Source organism: Apus apus, chromosome Z (genome assembly GCF_020740795.1).
Source record: "Apus apus isolate bApuApu2 chromosome Z, bApuApu2.pri.cur, whole genome shotgun sequence".
NCBI lineage: Eukaryota > Metazoa > Chordata > Aves > Apodiformes > Apodidae > Apus > Apus apus.
The window spans coordinates 36618386-36639029 of NC_067312.1; the positions used below are offsets into that span (position 1 = coordinate 36618386).

At 41.8% G+C, this 20644-nt stretch overlaps 1 protein-coding gene across 1 annotated transcript in view; it reads left to right on the forward strand.

The window, feature by feature from the left end:
• The first annotated feature begins 1734 nt into the window (after nt 1–1734).
• FOCAD (focadhesin) overlaps nt 1735–20644 on the forward strand; it is a 97804-nt gene continuing 78894 nt past the window's right edge. Inside the window, exons 1-5 of the mRNA XM_051642575.1 lie at nt 1735–1848; nt 8424–8512; nt 13063–13137; nt 13644–13798; nt 16370–16474. Of these exons, the coding sequence (XP_051498535.1) occupies nt 8456–8512; nt 13063–13137; nt 13644–13798; nt 16370–16474 (392 nt within the window). The 5' untranslated portion in view covers nt 1735–1848; nt 8424–8455. The remainder of the gene's footprint in view (nt 1849–8423; nt 8513–13062; nt 13138–13643; nt 13799–16369; nt 16475–20644) is intronic.

The following is a 20644-nucleotide window of genomic DNA, read 5'->3' on the forward strand; positions in this document are numbered from 1 at the left end:
ACTTGTGACCATCAGGGCATCCCAGTCCCTGGCTCCACTGCACAGGAACACCAGCAGAAAGAAAGATGACTGGCTGGATGGCTGATGTACAGACAAGACAGAGAGAGAGCATCCCAGTCAGAGTGACCAGCAGCAGATACTCTGGGGAGCCATTTTAATCTGAGCACCATGGCCAGGAGCCATGTAGTTGGTTCATGTGAGTCACCTGGCCCACCCTCTCCCCCCTTTAGACACAGGCGCTTCCTTTATTGTCATCGCCACAGGTTGGCAGAAGCTATGGGGGAATCTCAAAAAGCCTCAGGGTTATACAGTCATAGGCAATTTTTATCCTGGTCTCTCCAACCAGGACACATCACAAAAAAACTTGCATGTGCCATTTGCAAAAAGTTTCTGTGGAGAAGTCACATGGAGAAAACAAACAGTTTCCATGCTCTATGGGATCTGACTGATCTTCACTTTGCATGTGCACATGTAGGCAGCTCAGGAGAATAGCTGCATTCCATGAGTAACTCTTGGGCTTTGTCTGGCTTTTAAGTGCCAGCGTGTTCTTCCCTACTCATTCAAAGGAAGTCCAGGCAGGACCCTTTGGATGGCACAAACTACCTGTGGCTTAGTTGGTAAACCTGGAATAAACACTCTAAGCAATTCCATAGTCTTTTAAAACTAGGAAGCTGCTAAAAAAATTAGATGGACTTGCCTACACGTATTTTGTTTCACATTTGTCAGCATTTCACTAGTTTCAGCTCAAACCAACTCACTGTACACACTGTACACACTGAGTTGCTGTAGAGAATAATCTAGTCTTCCTCAAACAACTTCCATTCAAAGTATTTCTGACTTTTCCTGAAGATGCCTTTAGTGAGAGCCATTCTGATGTTACACGTCTTGTAGAAGGTGCCAGTTGCTTCTATTTTCAGGAATGAAAGTGCTGGTTTGTGTTGCAGTAGCAATCTTATTTGAGGACACAACTTCTTTAGGCCAAGCTGCGTGGAGCTTTTAACCTGTTGGTAACAATGGTCACCAAAATAGATCAGAGCTGAGCTTTAACTGTTGTACCTTTGAGAAAGCTGCGTAACACGCAGCAAAAGCACCCTCAATTGGCCATGCCTGGTGTAGTCCTGATGTCTCTGCAGCCTGCTTATCACTGCCTGTCAACATATTTAGAGGACTGAAGAGACTCACTCTGCAGTAATTTTGAAGCTGAGAAAATATTTATGTGTATATATACATATATTTAGGGAATATTAATGAATTGCCTTGTTTCCAACACAAGTTCCATTGCTTCTGTTTAAAGTCTTTGGATTTGCATCAGCATTTCTGACTGGATTAAGGAAGAGCCCAAATCCGGCCCAGCACTATCGGACTAATTCATGCCTTACACCCTGCACCCGACACGCGGTGAAACCCCGCGACACGGGGCTCGGGCAGCAGGGAGCAGTTCTGCCCTCCCGGCGCGCTCACGCAGCCACGCCACGCAGAAGCGTCCTGGTGCCTCAGCCTCATCTCGCTAGGACGGCACCGCACTCCCCGCCCGCGGGCAGCAGCACGCAGCGCCCCCGCCGGCCCCGCCACCCGCAGCCCCAGCCCCCCGCACCGCCCAGCCCGCAGCCCCAGCCCCCCGCACCGCCCAGCCCCCGCACCGCCCAGCCCGCAGCCCCATTCCTCCCGCACCGCCCAGCCCGCAGCCACTGCGCACGCACCGCCCGCCGCGCAGGCGCCTTGGGCGCGGGCGGCCGAGTCTCAGTGCCGGGGGTGGCCCGTGTCTGGCCTGGGCAGCCGTGCCAGCGTCCTGCGGAGGAGCGGGGGCCGCTGCTGCGGCCGGTCGAGCCGCTCGGGTAGCAGGGCGAGGTGAGGGGCCGCGCTGGCCGGGCTGTGGCCGGGGACGCAGCCGAGCGCCGAGGTGGAGGGCACAGGGCCGCGGGGCGGGCGCCGGGCGGTGGCGGGGCCGCCGGACGCCGCGGGTCCCGGGAGCTGGCTGCGCTGTGCCGGGGCGCGCAGCCCCCGCGGCGCCCCGGGGGACGTCTCTGCGGCGGGGGAGCGGGATCGCAGCCGCTGCTGCGGTGACTGCGTGCGGGGGGGGGGTCGTTGTTTGTGGTGGTCGGCTTTTTCGGTTTTGTTGGGGTGGGTTGTTGTTTTGTTGGTGGTGGTAGTTGGTTGGTTTTGGGGGTTTTGTGTGTGTATGTTTTTTTGCTTGTTTGTTTTTATGTCAAGTAGTTTACGTGGAGGAGCTGTGAAGTGCTGGTCTTGCAGCACACCAGCGGTGGGGATGTCTGCAGGTATTCTCACTCCTCTGGTTTGGCGGGGTCACCGACTTGAATCTTGAGTTTTTAACAATGAGCAAAAGGCAGTAAATCTAGGAAATACGGTCTCGGTGTTCCCAGGGATCATTTTCTGTTGTTGAGCTTAGCTTACATTATCATTGTTACTTTCAGTAAACTGGTGTGGACCATATGTGAAGGTGTCATGCCATGACCTCTCTCTTGTTCATTTCCTTTAGCATTGCTTGTCCTTTTTAGCGTTAGGATGCTGTACTGGATTTACGTGGCAAGGTTTTAGTAGAGTGGGGGTCCACAGGAGTGACTTCTGTGAGAAGATGCCAGAAGCCTCTCCCATGTCTGACAGAGCCAGCCCCAGTTCCAATTAAGTCCAAGACAGACCCGCCTCTCGCCAAGGCTGAGCCCATCAGCGGTGGTGGTAGCACCTCTGTGATGACGTATCTAAGAAGGGGAAAAAACTGCTGCACAACAGCAGCTGGGAGAGGGGAGTGAGAAGGCCAGGTTGGATAAGGCCTTGTGCAGCCTGGTCTAGTGTGAGGTGTCCCTGCTCATGGCAGGGAGGTTGAAGCCTGATGGTCTTTAAGGTCCATTCCAACCTTAACCATTCTGTGATTATGTGCAACAGCCCTGCCGATACCAAGGTCAGTGAATAAGGAAGGTGAGGAGGTGCTGCAGGTGCTGGAGCAGAGATTCCCCTGCATCCCCTAGTGAAGACCATAGGGAGGTAAGAGTGTCCCTCTGCAGCCCATGGAGGCCCACAGTGGAGTGGATATTGACTTGCAGCCTTTGGAGGACCCCACACCATAGCAGGTGGATGCACCCAAAGGAATATGCAGTGTGTTAGGTGAGGACGACTGTAAGAATCTTCAAAATCCCTTTCAAAGTATCCTGTATTCTTTTTTTTTTTATTTCTGGACTCAGGGAAATGAGAAATAACTGCTCACATGGAGGTTGTTTTGGGTATGGATGGATTTGTTTCAGGGTAATTCTGCTTCCTTTACAAGGGTTAATTTTTGTCTAACACTAGTATCTGTCAGCTGCAACATGGAAATAAATTACACAATGCTCAAAGTAGTTAATGTTAAGGATGATTCTGCTAGGTGGGGTTTTTTTTGAGACAGAAAGCTGGGGTAAAACTTGTCAGTACTTTTCAAGGCTGTTGGTAGTCTGTAGAGGCCCTCACCAGCTCTCATGAGTCTGACCCTCCTTGGTTTTTTGGTAAAAGTCCGTCAAAAATAGGAGACACTATTCTGTAGTTGCTTTTCCAGTTCTTGGGATTCTTCTGTGGAAATTATGCCATTCCTGGGAAGGAGAGAAAGGTATTGTGAAATACTTAGGCTTGTAGCTGGTTAGAGAAGGCGCTTGGCATACTGACAGGACTGGGCAGTAACCATGATTCCTAAAAGGTGACAAAGCAGTTGTTCAGAATTTTTTGTATTAATAGAAAGTGGTCTCCAAATGAAAGTAGCTACATAAACTGAAGAAAAGGAAAAACCCTCAACTTTTTTTTCTTTAATATTTTCACAGTAAGTCTTGACCTAATAATGATAGCTTTCACATCTTCATTGTCAAAAAGCAAGGCACTGGATTAAGAGAAGGGTTTAGTTTTTGGTTTTGTTTTCTGGTTGTTGTTGGTTTTTTTACTACTTCCAGATTTAGATAATGCCGAGGCTCCATTTTATAAATCAACTTGGAATTTTCTGCAGTTATTTTGGTTATCTTTTGGCTCTGCAGTTACTACCAACCGCAGCTATGCTTCTCCTAAACCTTTTCTTACTGTTTTTGTCTTATATTATCATCACCTTCAGTGCACAGATGGTGTTTCTGTGGAGGTTGATATTGGGAAGACTGGAAGTGATGCTTTGAGATGTGGCATATAAATGAATGAATAACATCATAGGGAGGCATGCCCAGCTGATGAATGCACTAGCAATTCTTAACCATTTTGTAAGTGAAGTTTCAAGCTGCTAACTTAATTTCATCTCCAGATGCCAATATTAACGTTATTTGAAAGCATATCTTTTTAAAGCTTTCAAAACCCAGTAGCCACTACCCTTTGATGGGGTTCTACTTCCTTAAAGTTTTCCTTTTGGTAATTTTTAAATTTGCTAAATGATGTCTGTAAACTTCTTATCTCTTCTCAGAAGAATGAAATGTTAGTGGTACTCTGACAACATTGCCAGTAATCATGTTCCATGATCTGTTTCTTTGAGGGTTCAAAGCCAGCAGAGAGAAAGTGAGTGTTCCAAATAATGTATCATAAGAAGAAATACATATTTTTGCACAGATGAGTAACAATATGCATAGATCAGGAGAACTATAAAACAGCATTTAATGTTTGTATTTTAGTAGCATGAAATAATAGCATTCAACAGCCTAGTTATGAAGAAATATTTTATTAAATATGTATTTGAGATAAAAAACTTACTGCCTGTTGTACCTGTTCAAAACCTGTGTGGAAATAGATGATAAAGTAATGAGAGTAATCTTTATTCTGTTCCTCTTCATGATACTTGAACTTTAAATGTTTCAGTGTATCTGTATTTTAGAGGTTCTAATTATTTTATATAATTTCTGAAGGAAGAGAACTCTACTTGCTTAGTGTGAACCATGTAGGCAAATCCATGCCCTGCTTGTGCTTTGTTGAGTTAAGATGTCATTGTGATGCTTGCTTGAAGTTCATTTTGTAGTGAAGGCTGATGGCCTTTGGTTTCTAGCGTGTCAGGTTTCTAGAACTATGTGTTTTAATGTGCTATTCAAAAAAATGCCACTAGAGTTGGATGCAGTGTGTTCCTGTGTTTTTTGGTAACATTTTGCAATTGCCTTGCTATCTAAGCTTTGCAGGGATGTGCCGGGCGACATCTTTATGTTTCATTCATCTGGTTCCTTATTCTAAAAGTTCAGATCAGAAACTGTGGAAGCATCTGTTCAACCGAGGATGCAGTTTTCTCCTTATTTCTGCCGTGATAATGTATTTCCTTGTGATAACTTGGGTTGTAAATGTCTAGAGCCCAGAAAGAGAGGGATTAGAAAAGATAGTAGGAAAGTACAGACTTTAAACTTCAGGAGGTCAGATTTTGACTTCTTCAGGGTACACTTTGGTAGGACCCTGTGAGAGGTAGCTTTGAAGGGTGAAGATGCCCAGGAAAACTGACAGAGCTATAAGCACAACATAAGGTGCAAGGAAAGACTGTCCTAGTACTCAGGGCACCAAACTACTGGAAAACTAAACAGTGCACTCCAAAGCAAAATTGGCAGAATACAGGAAGCAGAAGCAGGAGCAGTCCAGAGAGGCACAGTTTAGAAACGTTGCTTGAGTATACAGAGATGTTGTTAACCAAGCTGATGCTCAGTGCGAATTGAAACTTTCGAAAGAGATGTCAGTGGCAGCAAGAGGATCTTCTGCTGTTACGTTAATAGTAAAATGTTAAGAAAAAGAGGTAGGACATCTTCATTTTCCTAAGAGAGCTGGCTCACGCCCTTTGAGTTTGCTTTCTGTTTATCTTCAGAATGTCGTGGAGATGTGCAATGACTGCAGAAAGACAAGTATTGACCCATTTTTGAAAAAGGCAAAAAGGTCAGCTTGGAGTACAACAAGCATGTCAACCTCGCTTCAGTCTGTGGGAAAATTGTGGAGTGCATCCTCTTGGAACGTATTTCTGGGAATGAAAAGGAGGAGGATCCAATTGACTAGAAGCCGGTCAGAGTTTGTATAGTCCCTGGAAAGGGTGAGGAACATATCCTTGTAGAAGCCATTTCTAAATGCAAGAACAGAGTATGACTAGAAGCAGTCAGCTTGGATTTACCAAGGACAAAAAATGGCTTCTTGACCAGCTTCATTGCTTTCTATAATAAAGTTACTTGTGCCTTGAACAAGGAGACAGTAGTCAATTTTGTATACTTCAGCAAGACCTTTGATATAGTGTTCAGTTGTCTCCCTATCACCAAACTGGTGAAAAATGGCTTGGGTAAGTGGAAAACTGGATGGTTGAGCTCAAAGGGTGGTGATCAGTGGCACAAAGTCTATCAGACTGGCAAGTAATGGTGTCTTGGCAGGTGTCAGTAGTGGGCCCAATGCTACATAGTGCCTTTGTAAATGACTTAGATGATGAGATGGTGTGTGCTCAGGAAATTTGTGGCCAACACTGAATTGCAGAGGGAAATTCAAAGCACTGGTAGGTAGGTTGCTCTTCAGGTGGCCCTAGATACTTTAGAGAAGTGGACTGACAGGAGCCTCTTGCAGTTCAATATGGAGCAACACAAGGTCTTGCATCTGAAATTAAGTGGTCCCATGCAGCATTACAGGCAGGGGATGACTGCCTAGGAAGCAGATCTACAGAAAAGACCCAAATGGTAGGACGTAGTAGTCACCAAGAGGAAGGTCAGTCAGCAGTGCGTTGTGGAGCAAAGAAAGCCAGCTGCATCTGGGGCTGTATTAGTATGAATGTGACAGCTGTGGCTGTGATTGTTCCGCTCTGTGTAACACTCGTGAGATAGTGTCTGGAGTGCTACACCTGGAATTTGGGCTCCCCAGTACTGGAGTGAGTCCGGTAGGGGCCACCAAGATGGTCAGGGGTCTGAAGCACCAAGCGTAAAACGGAAGGCTGAGAAAGCTGTGCCCATTCAGCTTGGAGAGGGGAAGGCAAAGGAGGGATGTTACTGCCATTTGCATTTACCTAATGGGAGGATGTACAAAAGATGGAATCAGATGACTCAGGTGCACAGCGATAGGACAAGAGACAACAGGCACAACCTGGCTATATACAAATTAAAATTATTATGCATACAAATCAGAATTCCTTGTAAGTATTTAGGAAGAAGGTTGTTGGTGTTTTTTGTTGGTTTTTTTCCATGAGAGTACTTGAATATTGCAACAACTTGCCTAGGAAGACATGGAGGTTTTTGGGACTTGACGGGACTTTACATAGAGCAAGCTGATCTAATCAGACCAGATTGCCAAGGATTTGACCTTGATGACCCCTGGAGATCTTTGTTTGCTGTAGCAATCATACTTCTTGTAAAAAAGAGGCAAGATGTAAACTCTAGTTCAATATGCACTCATTTGTTATATGAACTTCTGTTGTCTCAAAATACAATTAAATCTATTCTAAAACAATGCAAGCCGAGACTGGCATAATTCTGGGTGCAGCTAATGTGGTTTTTTGTTTGTTGTTTGTTTTTTCCTCCTAAGCATTCAGAGATGTTATTCACAAGTACATGGGAATATTTTGCTGTTTAACTGCCAGGACTTCATATTCATTGAGGTGGTAACTCTTAATTTTGAGTTTTCCTACTGTGTATGGTGTTTGTAGTGTCACATGCTGCATTTGCGTGTTTCCAAAGTTTAATTCTGTCTTACTGAAACGTAAGTGGTAAGATTCTGAACACATCATGCCAATTACATGTCTTGAATTTGGAGCACCACATATGTATGCTTTCTCAGGATTACATTTAGGTTCTCCGCAAGTGCTAGGTTTGTAAATTTGTTTTTAAGGAAGCCATCCTGAGAGACTGGACATGTGTTGACAGTAAAATGAAATGTTTGAATATTTGCTGTTGGCCATCAATTACACTGGTGTGCTACAAGGTAGTGTAACTTTCTGTTTTTCTCCAGTTTGGATTTCTGTGTGCTTGTGAGTGCCTGTATATTTGAACTTAGAGACATTTTTTGTCAAGTGTTCCAGCCCCTAACTGCAGTTACCATTTATAGTCTTACAGGTGGGTTTTTTGTTTGTTTTATTTCTGGTTTTGCATTAAATAATTGGAAGATTTGTGGAGAATTTTGCATTTAAAATAATGTTTTAGAAACTGAGAACACTCCTCTTGAGCTGTCCCATTTTCAAGTTAACGAGAGATATTAACTCTCAAGGATAAATACTGCCACAGTAGATACATTCTGTGTCATATGGAACTGTGTATTTGCTCAAAGAACTGTTGATCACCCATTCTTTGTGCAAGACTATTCAACATTTCTTGGGTTTAAGCCCATAAAGCAAGGTGATATGGTAGACTTAGGAGCAGAAAGAAAATGCTTTAGTGCTTACATCTGTGATTAAGTACAACAAAAATAATGTGTTCTGTTTTTTTTCTGGCAAATAGCATGCTTTCTTTCCTAGTGCTAAATATGTTATTTATTCTCTTGTACAGAGGGAGAGGTAGTGTCGTATGACAGAGCCAAAATGTTGGAGGACATCAAGAAGCGCTTTGAGTTTCCTAATGCAGTTATTCAGTCACAGGTAATTTTTTTATAGGCATGAAGCAAACTGAGTTGTCTGGGGAGACCTGTGTTCCAAGGCCCACTGCCTTGACTGTAAAAAGGTGATAAGAAAGACTTCTTTTCTTGGTGGGGGGGAGGTGTGGGTGAGGCTGGGGCCGGTTGGTTCCAAAGGCAGAAAACTGTAGAAGCAGAGTTTTCTTAGGTTGCAAACAAATACTAATGGGCATCTCTGTGTAATCCATATCTAAGGTCTAAAAAAGTGTGTTGTACTGCAGGTGTGCTTATGGCATTACTAGCCTTGATAAGTAGGACGTAGTATCTCTGAACCAGTTCATTTTTCATCAGTGCAGAAGGATGTCCCCATGGTACAAGTATTGCTGAAATGTCTTGGTTCATCACTACAGCTGCACATAATTAAGTTCTGCTTATGTGCTTTGGTTGATTTTGTGCTGTGCTCAGGTTGTTTTGCTAGTTTCCACTTATATTCTGTGACCTCTGAAAAGCATGCAGTAATCTTCAGGCTGTCATCAGGCCAGGATTCAACTTAATGACAGAATGTCTTTTCTTTCTGGGACCAACCAAGACATCTGCTCTGCCGAGCACATACGAAACAGGCAAGGATCAGTGAAGTGAGGAACGTGAGCATAGTTTTGTACACCAGAAAGTTTTACTGGTGAATCAAATTTTTGGAATGCAGTGAGCTAGTCTACATTTTACTTTCCTGTATTGCTCACTGCAAAAGCCGCTTTCTATTGATAAGCCCCTTTGCCAGTGTAATGAAAGTGTTTTAGGTATGTCGGTGTGAACTAATTTCTGAAATGCCTAATAAGCAGGAAAAAAGAAAAATATTAGAAGAATCACTTGGTAAGAGCACAAAAAAAAAGATCTAATCTGCGTGGGGAGCATGTTGTTGCACTTGCAATGGCATAGTTGCAGAGAAACAGAGACCTGTGTCTGACTTTATCCCATATTCCATTTCTGTTTGCACAAAAGTAAGATTCCCAAATAATAAACTGTATTTTTAAGCTAAACGTGTTAGAGTACTTACCCAAACCTTTGAAAGATACGATCTTTTCAGTCTAGGAAGATTTAAACTGTCATCTTTCCTGGGTATATTAATTGTTATCTCAGAGTTCTACTGTTTGTCATGTCAGGCCAGCAACTGGTAGCTAAATGAAGTGTAAATAAATATTAAATGGAGAAAGAATTAGTTTACTTCCTCCAAAAGTAAGGATCTGTCTGTATCATAGTGGAGCAGATGTATCTTCTGTTCTGGATGCATTGATAATCTAAAACATTTGTTTCCCCTTTCTAGGAAAAGGTGGTTTTCTGTGTACCAGTATCAATGATAATGAAACATGAAAGAATAAGGCATTAGAGATGAGTCAGAAAGCAAAAGCATGGGATCAAACACCCCAAAGCCTTTTAGGGTAACTCAGTATTTTTAAAGGCAGTTTGAGGAAATCATACATTACTTCTATTAAATGAGAAGCTTAATCTTAAACCTCAAGTGAACAAGTGTATCCTGTTCTTTAGAACTGAAACTGTCATGCTTTAGAAGTGAAGCATGTTTTCGGAGAACCTTGAGATTATGAATCACAGAAACACAAAATGATAGTGTTTGGAAGGAACCTCTGGATATCATGTTATCCAACCCCTCTATTAGAGCAGAATCCCCTAGAGCAGATTTCACAGGAACATGTCCAGACAGGTTTTGAGTGTCTCCAGGCATGAAGACTCCACAATCTCCCTGGGCAGCTTATTCCAGTGCTCTGTTACCCTCAGAGTAAATAAGTATTTTCTTCTATTTAGGTTAAATCTCCTGTTTACTAGTTTGTGACCATTGCCCCTTGTTCTGTCACTGGACACCACTGAGAAGAGTCTGACCCCATCCTCCTGTCACCTGCCCTTTAGTTATTTATAAGCATTAATGAGATCCCCCCTCAGCCTCTTTTTCTCTAAGCTAAACAAACCCAGCTCCCTGTCTTTCTTCATGCTGTAGATGCTCCAGTCTCTTAATCATTTTAGTGGCCCTGTGCTGGACTCTGTACAGTAGTTCCTTGTCCTTCTTGAACTGGGGAGCCCAGAACCAGATACAGTATTCCAGGTGAGGTCTCACCAGAACAGCGTAGAGGGGGAGGATAACTTCCCTTAACCTGCTGGGCACACTCTTCCTATTGCACTTCAAGATGCCATTGGTCTTCTTGGCTGCAAGGGCACATTGTTGGCTCATGGTCAGCCTGTTGTCCACCAGGACCCTGAGGTCCTTTTCCCCAGAGCGGCTCTTGAGCAGGTCAACTCCTAACCTGTAGTAGTGCATGGGGTTGTTCTTCCCCACATGGAGTACTCTACACTTGCCCTTATTGAACTTCATTAGGTTTCTCCCTGCCTAGCCCTCCAGCCTGTTCAAGTCACACTGGATGGCTGCACAGCCTTCTGGCTGGTCAGGCAATTTACCTGGTTTTGTATCATCAGCAAATTTGCTGACGGTACATTCTATCCCTTCATATAGGTCATCAATGAATATATTGAACAGAACTGGACCCAGTACTGACCCCTGAGGGACACCACTAGTCACAGGCCTCCAGCTGGACTCAGCCCTGCTGACCATACCTCTTTGAGCTCTGTCCTTCAGCAAGTTCCTAATCCGTCTCACTACCCAATTGTCCAGTCCACACTTCTCAAGTTTGGTTGTGAGGATTCCATGGGCAACTGTGTTGAAAGCCTTGCTGAGGTCAAGGTAGACCATGTCAACTGCCTTCCCCTTGTCTGTCCATCTAGTTATGTCATCATAAACAGCTATTAGATTGGTCAAGCTTAACTTCCCCTTGGTGAGTCCATGCTGATTGCTCCTGATAACCCTGCTCTCCTAAACATGCTTTGGGTGGTGTGGAGAATAAGCTGTTCCATCACCTTTCCAGGGTAAGGCTGACTGGCCTGTAGTTACCTGGCTCCTCTTTCTTGCCTTTTTTGAAGACTGGGGTTTCACTGGCTTTCCTCCTGTCCTCAGGCACTTCTGTTCTCTAGGGCTTTTCAAGGGTGATGGGAGAGTGGCCTAGCAATGACTTCTGCCAGCTCCCTGAGCACCTGCAGGTGGCATTCCATCAGGGTCCATGGATTTGTGAATGTTTGGTTTACTTAATTGATCCCTAACCCAATCCTCTGCAACCGAGCCAAAAATCTTCCTTTTGCTGGACTTCCTCTTTGGTCTTGGTGACGTGGGACTCCTGAGGGTCAGCCTTAGCAGTAAAGAGAGAGTCAAAGAAGGTATTCAGTAACTCTGCCTTCTCTGTGTCCTCTTGTCACTAGGGCACCAACTTTTTTCAGCAGGGGCTCACATTCCCTTTAGACTTCCTTTTTCCTCCAGTGTACTTGAAGAAACCTTTCTTGTTGTCCTTGACCTCCCTTGCCAGGTTTAACTCCAAGGAGGCCTTAGCTTTCCTTTTTGCATCCCTACATACTCTGATGACATTCTTGTAATTCTTCCCAAATGGTCTGTCCTTTCTTCCATGATCTATAAACTTCTTTCTTCCGCTTAAGCTTATTCAGTAGCTCCCTACTCAACCATGCAGGTCTCCTGGCTCTCTTACTTTATTTGTTACACTTTGGGATGCTGTGATCTTGAGCTTGGAGGAAAAGGTTCTCGAATATTAACCAGTTCTCTTGGGCCCGCTTTCCATTTAGAGCCCTATCCCATGAGATTTCGTGAAGCAGTTCCTTGAAGAGGTCAAAGTTGGCCCTTCTGGAGTCCAAGGCTGAGGTCCTGCTTGATCCTGTGTGTGTACTGCACATGATCCTGAACTCCCCCATCTCATGATCACTACAGCCAAGGCTTCCCATTGGACCTTCACATCCTCAACTAGTCCCTCCTTGTTTATCAATACGAGGTCCAGCAGTACGCTCTTTGTTGGCTCAATCTGGTTCATCATCTTTGCCATAGAGTAGCTTTATGAGGAATACTGTTAACTTAAAATGCTCTTTTAAAAGTAAATTAAACATTTCTGGCAGTAGGTATGCTAGGGGATATATAAAGTTCTTAAGGTATGATAAGAAGTTTGTCATCAGTATTTAGCAAGACTTACGGTACAAAAATTTGGGAAAGTTTAGATAGATAGATTTGCATAGATTTGCTATGTTCCCCTTCCTTTCTTGCTTCTCTTGCTGCCCTGCATAGTAAAGGATTTAGTATTTACCAGTGCTGCTAAGTACACTGAGATCTGTAGGACAGCGAAGCTGTGTCTGTTACCATGATGCATTAAAGTATCTGCAGTTCCTGAGGATATACCTGATTCTAATCTTGTAAGTGGTACTGTACAAAGAAACCCTTGGGTCTTTGTGGAGCCCTGTGGAAGTTTGTTTCTCTTCTGCCTCAGCATAACAGTAAAAAGTAGTATGTTAGCATTATGGAGATTTTTTTTGGCCATAAAACATATTTCATCTTCCTTACCAGTAGGTTTGGTACGTTGAATCACACTGAAGCGATTGTATGCAACAGCAGTGTAAATTCTTCGTAACAGAGAACTGAAAAATAATGCTTGATCTGCATATGTTTTTTATTTCTTTTTCTAGGCAGTGGGTCATCTGATTGCTGCAGTGCTGAAAGAAAACGCCTCTTTGGAGAAGATCAGACAGGCATCTGACAGGGTCTGTGCCATTTGTTCACTTCTGTCTGCTCTCGTTCACATGTACTTACGTTTTTCTCTGATTTCCCATTCCTCATTTTAATACATCTTAGAAATAAAGTAATGTAGTAGTATTAGCAATATGTGTCTGGACATGCAGGTAGGCAGAGTAAATATCTGAGATCAGAAGAGCAGTATTACTTCCTTTGGAAGTCTTAATGGCAGAAGTCTTAATTCAGCAGAATACCAACATCCAGCCATGCTCAGTTCAAGAGCATTACTTATGTTAATTGCAAGTGAAGTGCCATATTGTGAGACATTGTTACTTTAGTAGGAAAGTCTATGGATTTTTTTGTTGTGATGTAAAGTGTATGGCATTTCACATACCTGTGTTGGTGTTATATTTCATATAACTCTCTTAAAAGAGAGTTAAAGGGCTCTTAAAGAGCCCTACTCATATAAGCTCTACTTAGCTTGTAAGTCAGTGTCAGCCTTCTCATTGCTTGTGTCTCACGCTTTTCACTTCAGACTCCTGCTCTGAACTTGCTTTGGGAGAAGTGCTGCAGTGAGAATGTTGTCGTGCGAACAGCCTGTTCTGAGGGGTTGGTGGCACTTGTAGCAGAGAAACATGCTGAACTTGACTATGTTCTTCATGGAGCTCTCAGTCTAATTCCCTCAGCAAGGTAATACTTGGTTGCCCGATTTTGTGTCTTTTAACGGTTATCAGTCATTGCTTTTCCCTTGTAAATACAAGGAAAGAGGAAAGGTTCTGTATATGACAGTATCTTTAGACAAGCTGTTGCATTAAGGACTGGCACTGCCTTGCCACTCTGATGAAGGCTGTTTCTTTCATCTTGGTAGTGTGACAGTGTGAGTCTCACTTAACTTGTGGAGTATCCTGTGCATGTAGGCTGAAATTGTTAGCATGTCAGACTAACGCTCTGAACTTTGAGCTGTGGAAACTCAGAAATCAATGCAATGCCTGCTTTTGTTGCCTTTGTCATAGGGAAGGGGAAAGCAAATGGCATTATGGGGTAGAGAAATAACTTCATAATCAGTCTGTTTAAATAACTGGTTGCTCAGATAGCGTCACCATAGGACTGTGGGTGGGAATTAGGAATGCTAGGTTTTGTTTCCATGTCTGCTGAGGAAGAAATCACATTACCTAACTCTGCAGCTATTTTCTTTTAGAAAATCCTGCACATGCAACACGTACATCATACAACAGTGTTTTGGGTTAAGCTCCCTGTGAAACATGCCAAGATAATGCAGTTGTGGGGAAAGAAGACACTGTGCACAAAATTTATAAATTTGTAAGTGGGAAGTCAAATTGTGATTGGGAAGATATTTCCATTAAAATGTACTGATCTCGTAAAGTTCCGTGGGTTATCTGTCTTCTGGCTTTTGGCAGCTGACTGGTTTTCTGCACTAAGCCTTTTCTTTCTCTTCTTCTTCATTGAGAATGCTAGAGTTGTTTTTAGCCAAGCTAGCTAATTGGTGCTGCACCTGTGATCTATGATGCTGGCTGGGCTCAGCATAGAGATTGCAAGAACCACACTATTCAAGACATGTTTTTTCACTCCTTCACAGCATCAGTTTTAGGCTGAAGTTTCTCATGGTCAGTCTGAGCCAAAGGTGGGTTTGAGTTTGAGTAAACTAGTGAAATGTTGTAAGAAGTCAGATATTTTTTTAAAAAGTGTTTCTTTGTGTCTTGCTAACAGCTAGAATATTGCTGTGATGATGCTGATTCTGTTCTGAATTCTTTAGGTGATTATGGATCCCTAGGAAAGGTTTTGTAAACATATTTTTATAATAAATAAAAAAATTTCTGCAAACCACTGTCCCCCAAATGACAAAATTTCACTAGTTCAGTTTGGAGATAAGGGAAGAATCTGCATTGTTAACGAAGAAGTAGAAGCATGTGTGCTTAGACTATGAGAACCTGAGTTCTGTAAGGTAAGGTGGACGGAAAATTTCATTAGCTGTGGCTAGCACACTGAAAAAGTGAAATTCCTTTGCAGCGAAAGGTTTGTTAGAGCGTCAGGGGTTTCTAAGGAAATTAAATGTTGGTACAATTTTGTACTTTAGAAAATAAAAAGTATAAAATAGGATATTTAGCATTTAGTTAGCCTTAAAAAAAAATATCAGAAATATGTGTTGAAAGGGCTTGGATCTGCCCCATTTCTACACTATTTATGTTTTATCATGTGTGAAACCAACATACATGACTTATCGGTATAGTAAGTACTAGAAAATTGCTCAGGAACCTTTTATGATTTTTTGGCTTCTTCCCTCCCTGCCTACCCCCAAGCTGTCATGATTCAAAGTACATTCACTGTGAATTGCAAAGCGGGGCTTCTATAGTCTAACCACTGAAGTCTATGAGTTTTAAACGTCTGTAACCTCAAGAGCTGTTTACTTTGACCGTTTCAGATAAGTTCACTGATACTTTTTTTTTGATGTGGTCAGTTTGGAAAGGTGTGGAAATCAGTTAACTATTAAAAGGAGAAAACAATTCTGAAAGTTGTCTTTGTAAGCTCAGCCAAGCAGTAATAAGTTATAGACTTCTTGATCTCTTCATTACATAGTCACAGAGCTTTTTACCCCCTTGTGGTAGGCTTCGTTTATTTCATTAGTATCTGTCCAAGACAATATGGGAAATCTTATCAAAACTCCAGTAATACTGTAGTTTCCTAAATTTCCCTGAATGGTAAATTAACAGCATAGGAGGAGAGAGATAAAATAGCTGTATGGATCTATTTTGTGTAGTCAATGGCTTCTGAGATAAAAAGTCAGCACAAAGTAGATGTCTCAAGTGTCTTTTCTGACAGTGTGATTTCACTTGCTTTCTCTTGCCAGTGGCATGGATGAATTTTGTGTACCATGCTGGATGTTTGCCTATATATTTGCATTTGGGGAAAAGCTAATTTTCCACTTTTAACATATTAAAAGCATTAGTTTCTGTTAAGCTGGGAACAGCAAATATACTTGTAAGATATTATGGAAACGAACCATCAAAAGTTTTTAATTGATGCATTCATTATTATCTCTGCTGTTTTCTTAGTATATGAAAAAGGAAACAAAGATGTGGATGCACTGCTTGCCAAAAAATTGTGTAGGCAGATGTCAGGAGCTCCTTAAGGAGAACTCAAAGCATCTTGAGTGTCAGTTTTGTTCCTGGGTTCCTCCTCTTATGGAAGAATCAACTAAGGTAACAACGTATGTGACAGTAATGTGTTTCTTTTTATCAACAGGAATGTGCATGGTTTAGTAAAAACTATTTCAAAGTTACTAAAATATCAAGCTCTTCAACTGGGAAAAGATGGAGATGAGGCTATTCAGAATCTTTATGGAATCAGGTTAGTTTCATGTTGGTTTTATTTAGATACTGTAATAACTTTTTGTTTGTTAACCTAAACCTATTTTTTTATTATTATTTTTTATTATTTTTTAATTTCAAGAAGATTTCCACCATAAACTTAAAAGGGGCAATGGCAACATGAAAGCTGTGGGCAAGAAGGAACAAATATTGGCTCTTGTTCAAATACAGTAGCTGGATGATTGCTAATAGTACTTTCAATATGTGTTTTATTTTAAGTCTGTGGACCACTTCCCTCTCACTTATTTTTCCTGCTTTATTCCTGTTATCAAAGTAAGGTTCCTCAATGCTTTTCCTGTTAAAATGGTTGTCATGTAAAAATCAATGATTTATAGATGCATCCAGAGCTACTCATATAAAGTTTCTCTTCATGCCTTAGCAGCCTTCTGAAGGGGACATCTTAGTGACTTCATCCAGCTCTTGGGAAACCATGAGTCAGTGCTGACATTAAAAGCTGCTATTGTATTCTCCCTGGGGAAGTTCCCAGTTTGTTAAAACGTCATAAACATTTTTCAGGTTGCATTTGATGCTGGTAAGAGGTATCGTTCTAGCAGTCTATAGCTATAATGCTTTAAGGCTATAAAAGACACTATTTGAAAGAAAAGAATCATGTTCTTTACTTAAGCAAGATGAAGTGAAGAAAAGTGTAGCAGCCTTTGGAGTGCTGAATGGAAGCACTTCCTGAAGTCCTGTATGGCTTTGTTTTCTCTTCCCTTCTTGTTCATGTGATTTTTTTGAAATGCTAGGATAGAACTAGCTGGAAAGCTGTTAAAAACTGTTCAGTTAATCTAGACAGAAAGCTAAATATCTGTCCCTGAAAAGCTTGTTCAAGTGCTGAATTTTTAATTCTTGTTCTTGGATGTGCGTATGATCTCATTATATTAGCACAAGGTCACTTCTAAGTTTAACTTTTCTTTTTTTCCTGTTGGTAACAGAGTAATCTGAAAGCTACTGGTTATTATTTCATAGAGATTTAAATACGGTCTGTCTAATGTCCTCTCTTCTAAGCATCATTGAAGAGGTGCCATAGATAAGATGTCAGGTTCCATTGCTAAATTTCCTTCTGTCTTCAGGTACATAGTCTTGTAATTGTTCCAGTTCCATTAACCTGACTGAGTCGAGATTTTCCTAGATTTTAGTTCTCAGACAGTATTTGTAGTTTTCCAGCTTGCTTGATTTTTAAAAACTATTTCCACTATTTAGGGTACCTTACTAAGAGTGTTTACATCCTTATATTTATGTATTGTAACAATAAACAAGTATTCTTTGCATATTCATGTTCAAATAGATTTTGAGGATACATTTGTGGTTATGCTTCTAAGTCTTGATAGTGTACAGGCTCTAATGTGTCTGTATACGAAAATGACTTAGCAACAGTTTTCTTTATCTGTCTTTATTGCATTCCTATAGATTTCTGCTGTGTCCTTAAAGGCACAGTTATCTTCATGTCTAAATAGAAATTACCTGAATCTGGTGTGTATGTGTGTATATATATCTGGGGTGTGTGTATGTGTGTGGGTATATATATGTATGTATGTATATCTGAATATGCTCTTGATTTAGATACAGCTACCTCTAGGCTGATGACCTGAGCACTGCAATCAAGGTTCTGTCAATAAATAAAAGCTTTTTTATGATGCTTAAAAACACATTAACAGCACTTTTTTCTTTGTGAATATCCTTCCATGGCAAGGAGTGGTTTGTCAAATTTCCTCATACTGCCCACTTTAAGGTCCAATGTAGTTTGAAGCACTTGAAGAGAAGCAGTTGACATTGGAGGATTGGAGCATCTCGCTTATGAGGAAAGGCTGAGAGAGCTGGGACTCTTTAGCCTGAAGAAGAGAAGGCTGAGGAGAGACCTCATTAATGCCTCTATGAAGATTAATTCCTCATATGTAGATTATTTTGTAGCATCTAAGGACACTGGAGTTCTGTTACCTGAGTTCAGTGGGTCAAATTATCATAGCTGACTGTTGTCTTCTATTGAAGTAGATATTTTCAGTTTCCTTGTTTTTTAGCTCTAGTCTGACCATACTGTGAAAAAAAACAAGAGGCATTAGGTATGTAAGATATTCTGTAACCAGCTTTCAGTGGGCCTTTCATTCAGCTAATGTCAAAGTTTATTACTCTCCAGTTTTTTCTCAAAACTAGTCAGTTGCCCAGAATTCAAACAATGCTAACATTGAGAACGTAAAAACATTATGAGAAGCACCTCCTTATGGGTATGCCTGCTGGATACTATCTTCTTAGACATAGCATAACTCTAAATGTTGTTTATAGCAGGTATTACCTCATTATTTCATAAGGAAAGCCCTAATACACCTTTGCATTATGGAGTTCAAATTTGCTGTGTAATGGAAAAAATTAGATAGATATTTTTAATTCTTTCTGGGGTTGTGGCAGATCTCATTCGCTTCACCTGGAGTTGTTTGGTACTACTCAAGGTGAAGCCTGTGTTGTAGCAGCACAACGCTGTTGAGTATGAGTGTGTCTCAATTAATGTTGTCTTCCATAATAAAAAGACTGCTCTGCATCTTGGGCTTTCTGCACTTCACAGGTTTTTAAAATAGTAATAAACCAAATACCATTACAAATCCTTTCTAAAAGGCTTACTAGACAGTATTACTCACTGTAGTAAAATTAACAGTATGTCAAGAAAGCTAACAGTTTCTTGACTGCTGTTCCATATCTGCAATCATTTAAGTGAGACAGCTCACATGAGTGAAAGTCAGTTGGCCTGTAAACACATGCACAGAGACTTAAACTTACGTTAGAGGTGAGAATGTGTGTTGTGGGAGTGAGTGAGCTCTTTCTTTTTTTCTTTGGTTAGTTCTCAATTTTTTTAAAAGGCATGGCAAGTGTTTCTAAAACTGAGTTTTTCTATTTTGAGATATACCACTTTGCTTGGTGGGTCTTAGATCATCTAGAGCTCTATTGGTAAAACTGATGGCAAGTCTCTGTGGTGTGTAGCATAGACTTGCTGGACGTGTGAACAGGAAGGATGGTTAACCCAACTGAAGGTGGTGGTCTGCAGCATCTGCAGTTCCGAGATTTATGCCTCTCTGGCTGTGAGCCTGGCATGTCATGTGTGCATTTGTTGCCTTTCTGCTCAATTGTGCAGCTCCGTTGTTTCCTGCACATGGGCTAGACACTTGTGAAACAAGTCTCTTTTCTCTCTTGCTAGTAATAAAGTTGTTTTTGCTCTGAGAGCAGGGAAGTATCTGATTGTCTGCAGTTAAATTGTCAGGATCCCAGTAAAGAATATACACTACTCTTCTTGTTGTTGGCTGAAGCAGGAAAGGAGACTGGGGAAAATAAAAGACACTTAGCAGGCAGGTGGGAGTAAGAGGGTCAGTCAAAGCAAGCGTAGTGAGTAAACTACCCTTTAGTAGAAAGTGGTGATGGAAGTAGTGATGAACCTGCCTCTACTTCATCAGTTCTTGCCAGTTTCCCATCTCTTTAAGAAGTATAATGTTCAGACTCTTGTACTGTGTTTTCCTTTCTAATGCTAACTTAGTCTAGTCAAATAACTTTGGTTTTCTTTTGACAGAACAAACTATGTATTTCAGGCTTCCCCTCCTGCCCAGCTTTTCCTTTACTGCTACTGTACAAGGGTAGTCGCTGTTTCATGTGAGTGTCAAACTCCTACGTGATGTAGATGGCCTTCAGTCCTTGACTTGGGAGGTGGGGAGCGTGTTGGTCATAGATTGATCTGAGAAGAACAGGTGACTTCTAGGCCTCAGTGACCTTTTCAAATGCAACCATTGTCAGGCTGGTAGGAAAGAGGCATCTTGAGGGTGGTGGTATGGCCAGCCTTTTTCCTTTCCTGTTTCTTTCACCACCACCACCAAAAAGGAAGAATAAACAGGTAAGTTGAGAGCAAATGTAAAGTAGTAAGTGGGATGAGGTTGCCTTGATTGATCTTGGGTGCTGAAGATTTGTACCTATGCTTGAAAGACTGGACTGATATATGATGTGGTTTTAAATTTCTCTGTGGGTTTTCCTTAGGGCTCACTGCTAGAGCTTAGTGCTGCTGCTAATGACTCAACTTAGGCCACACATTTGAACAGTGATCCTTAGACATGCATTTAAAAAAAAAAAATAAAAAAAGAAAAATCAGACCAGGACTCTTCAAGTAGAGATTTTGTTT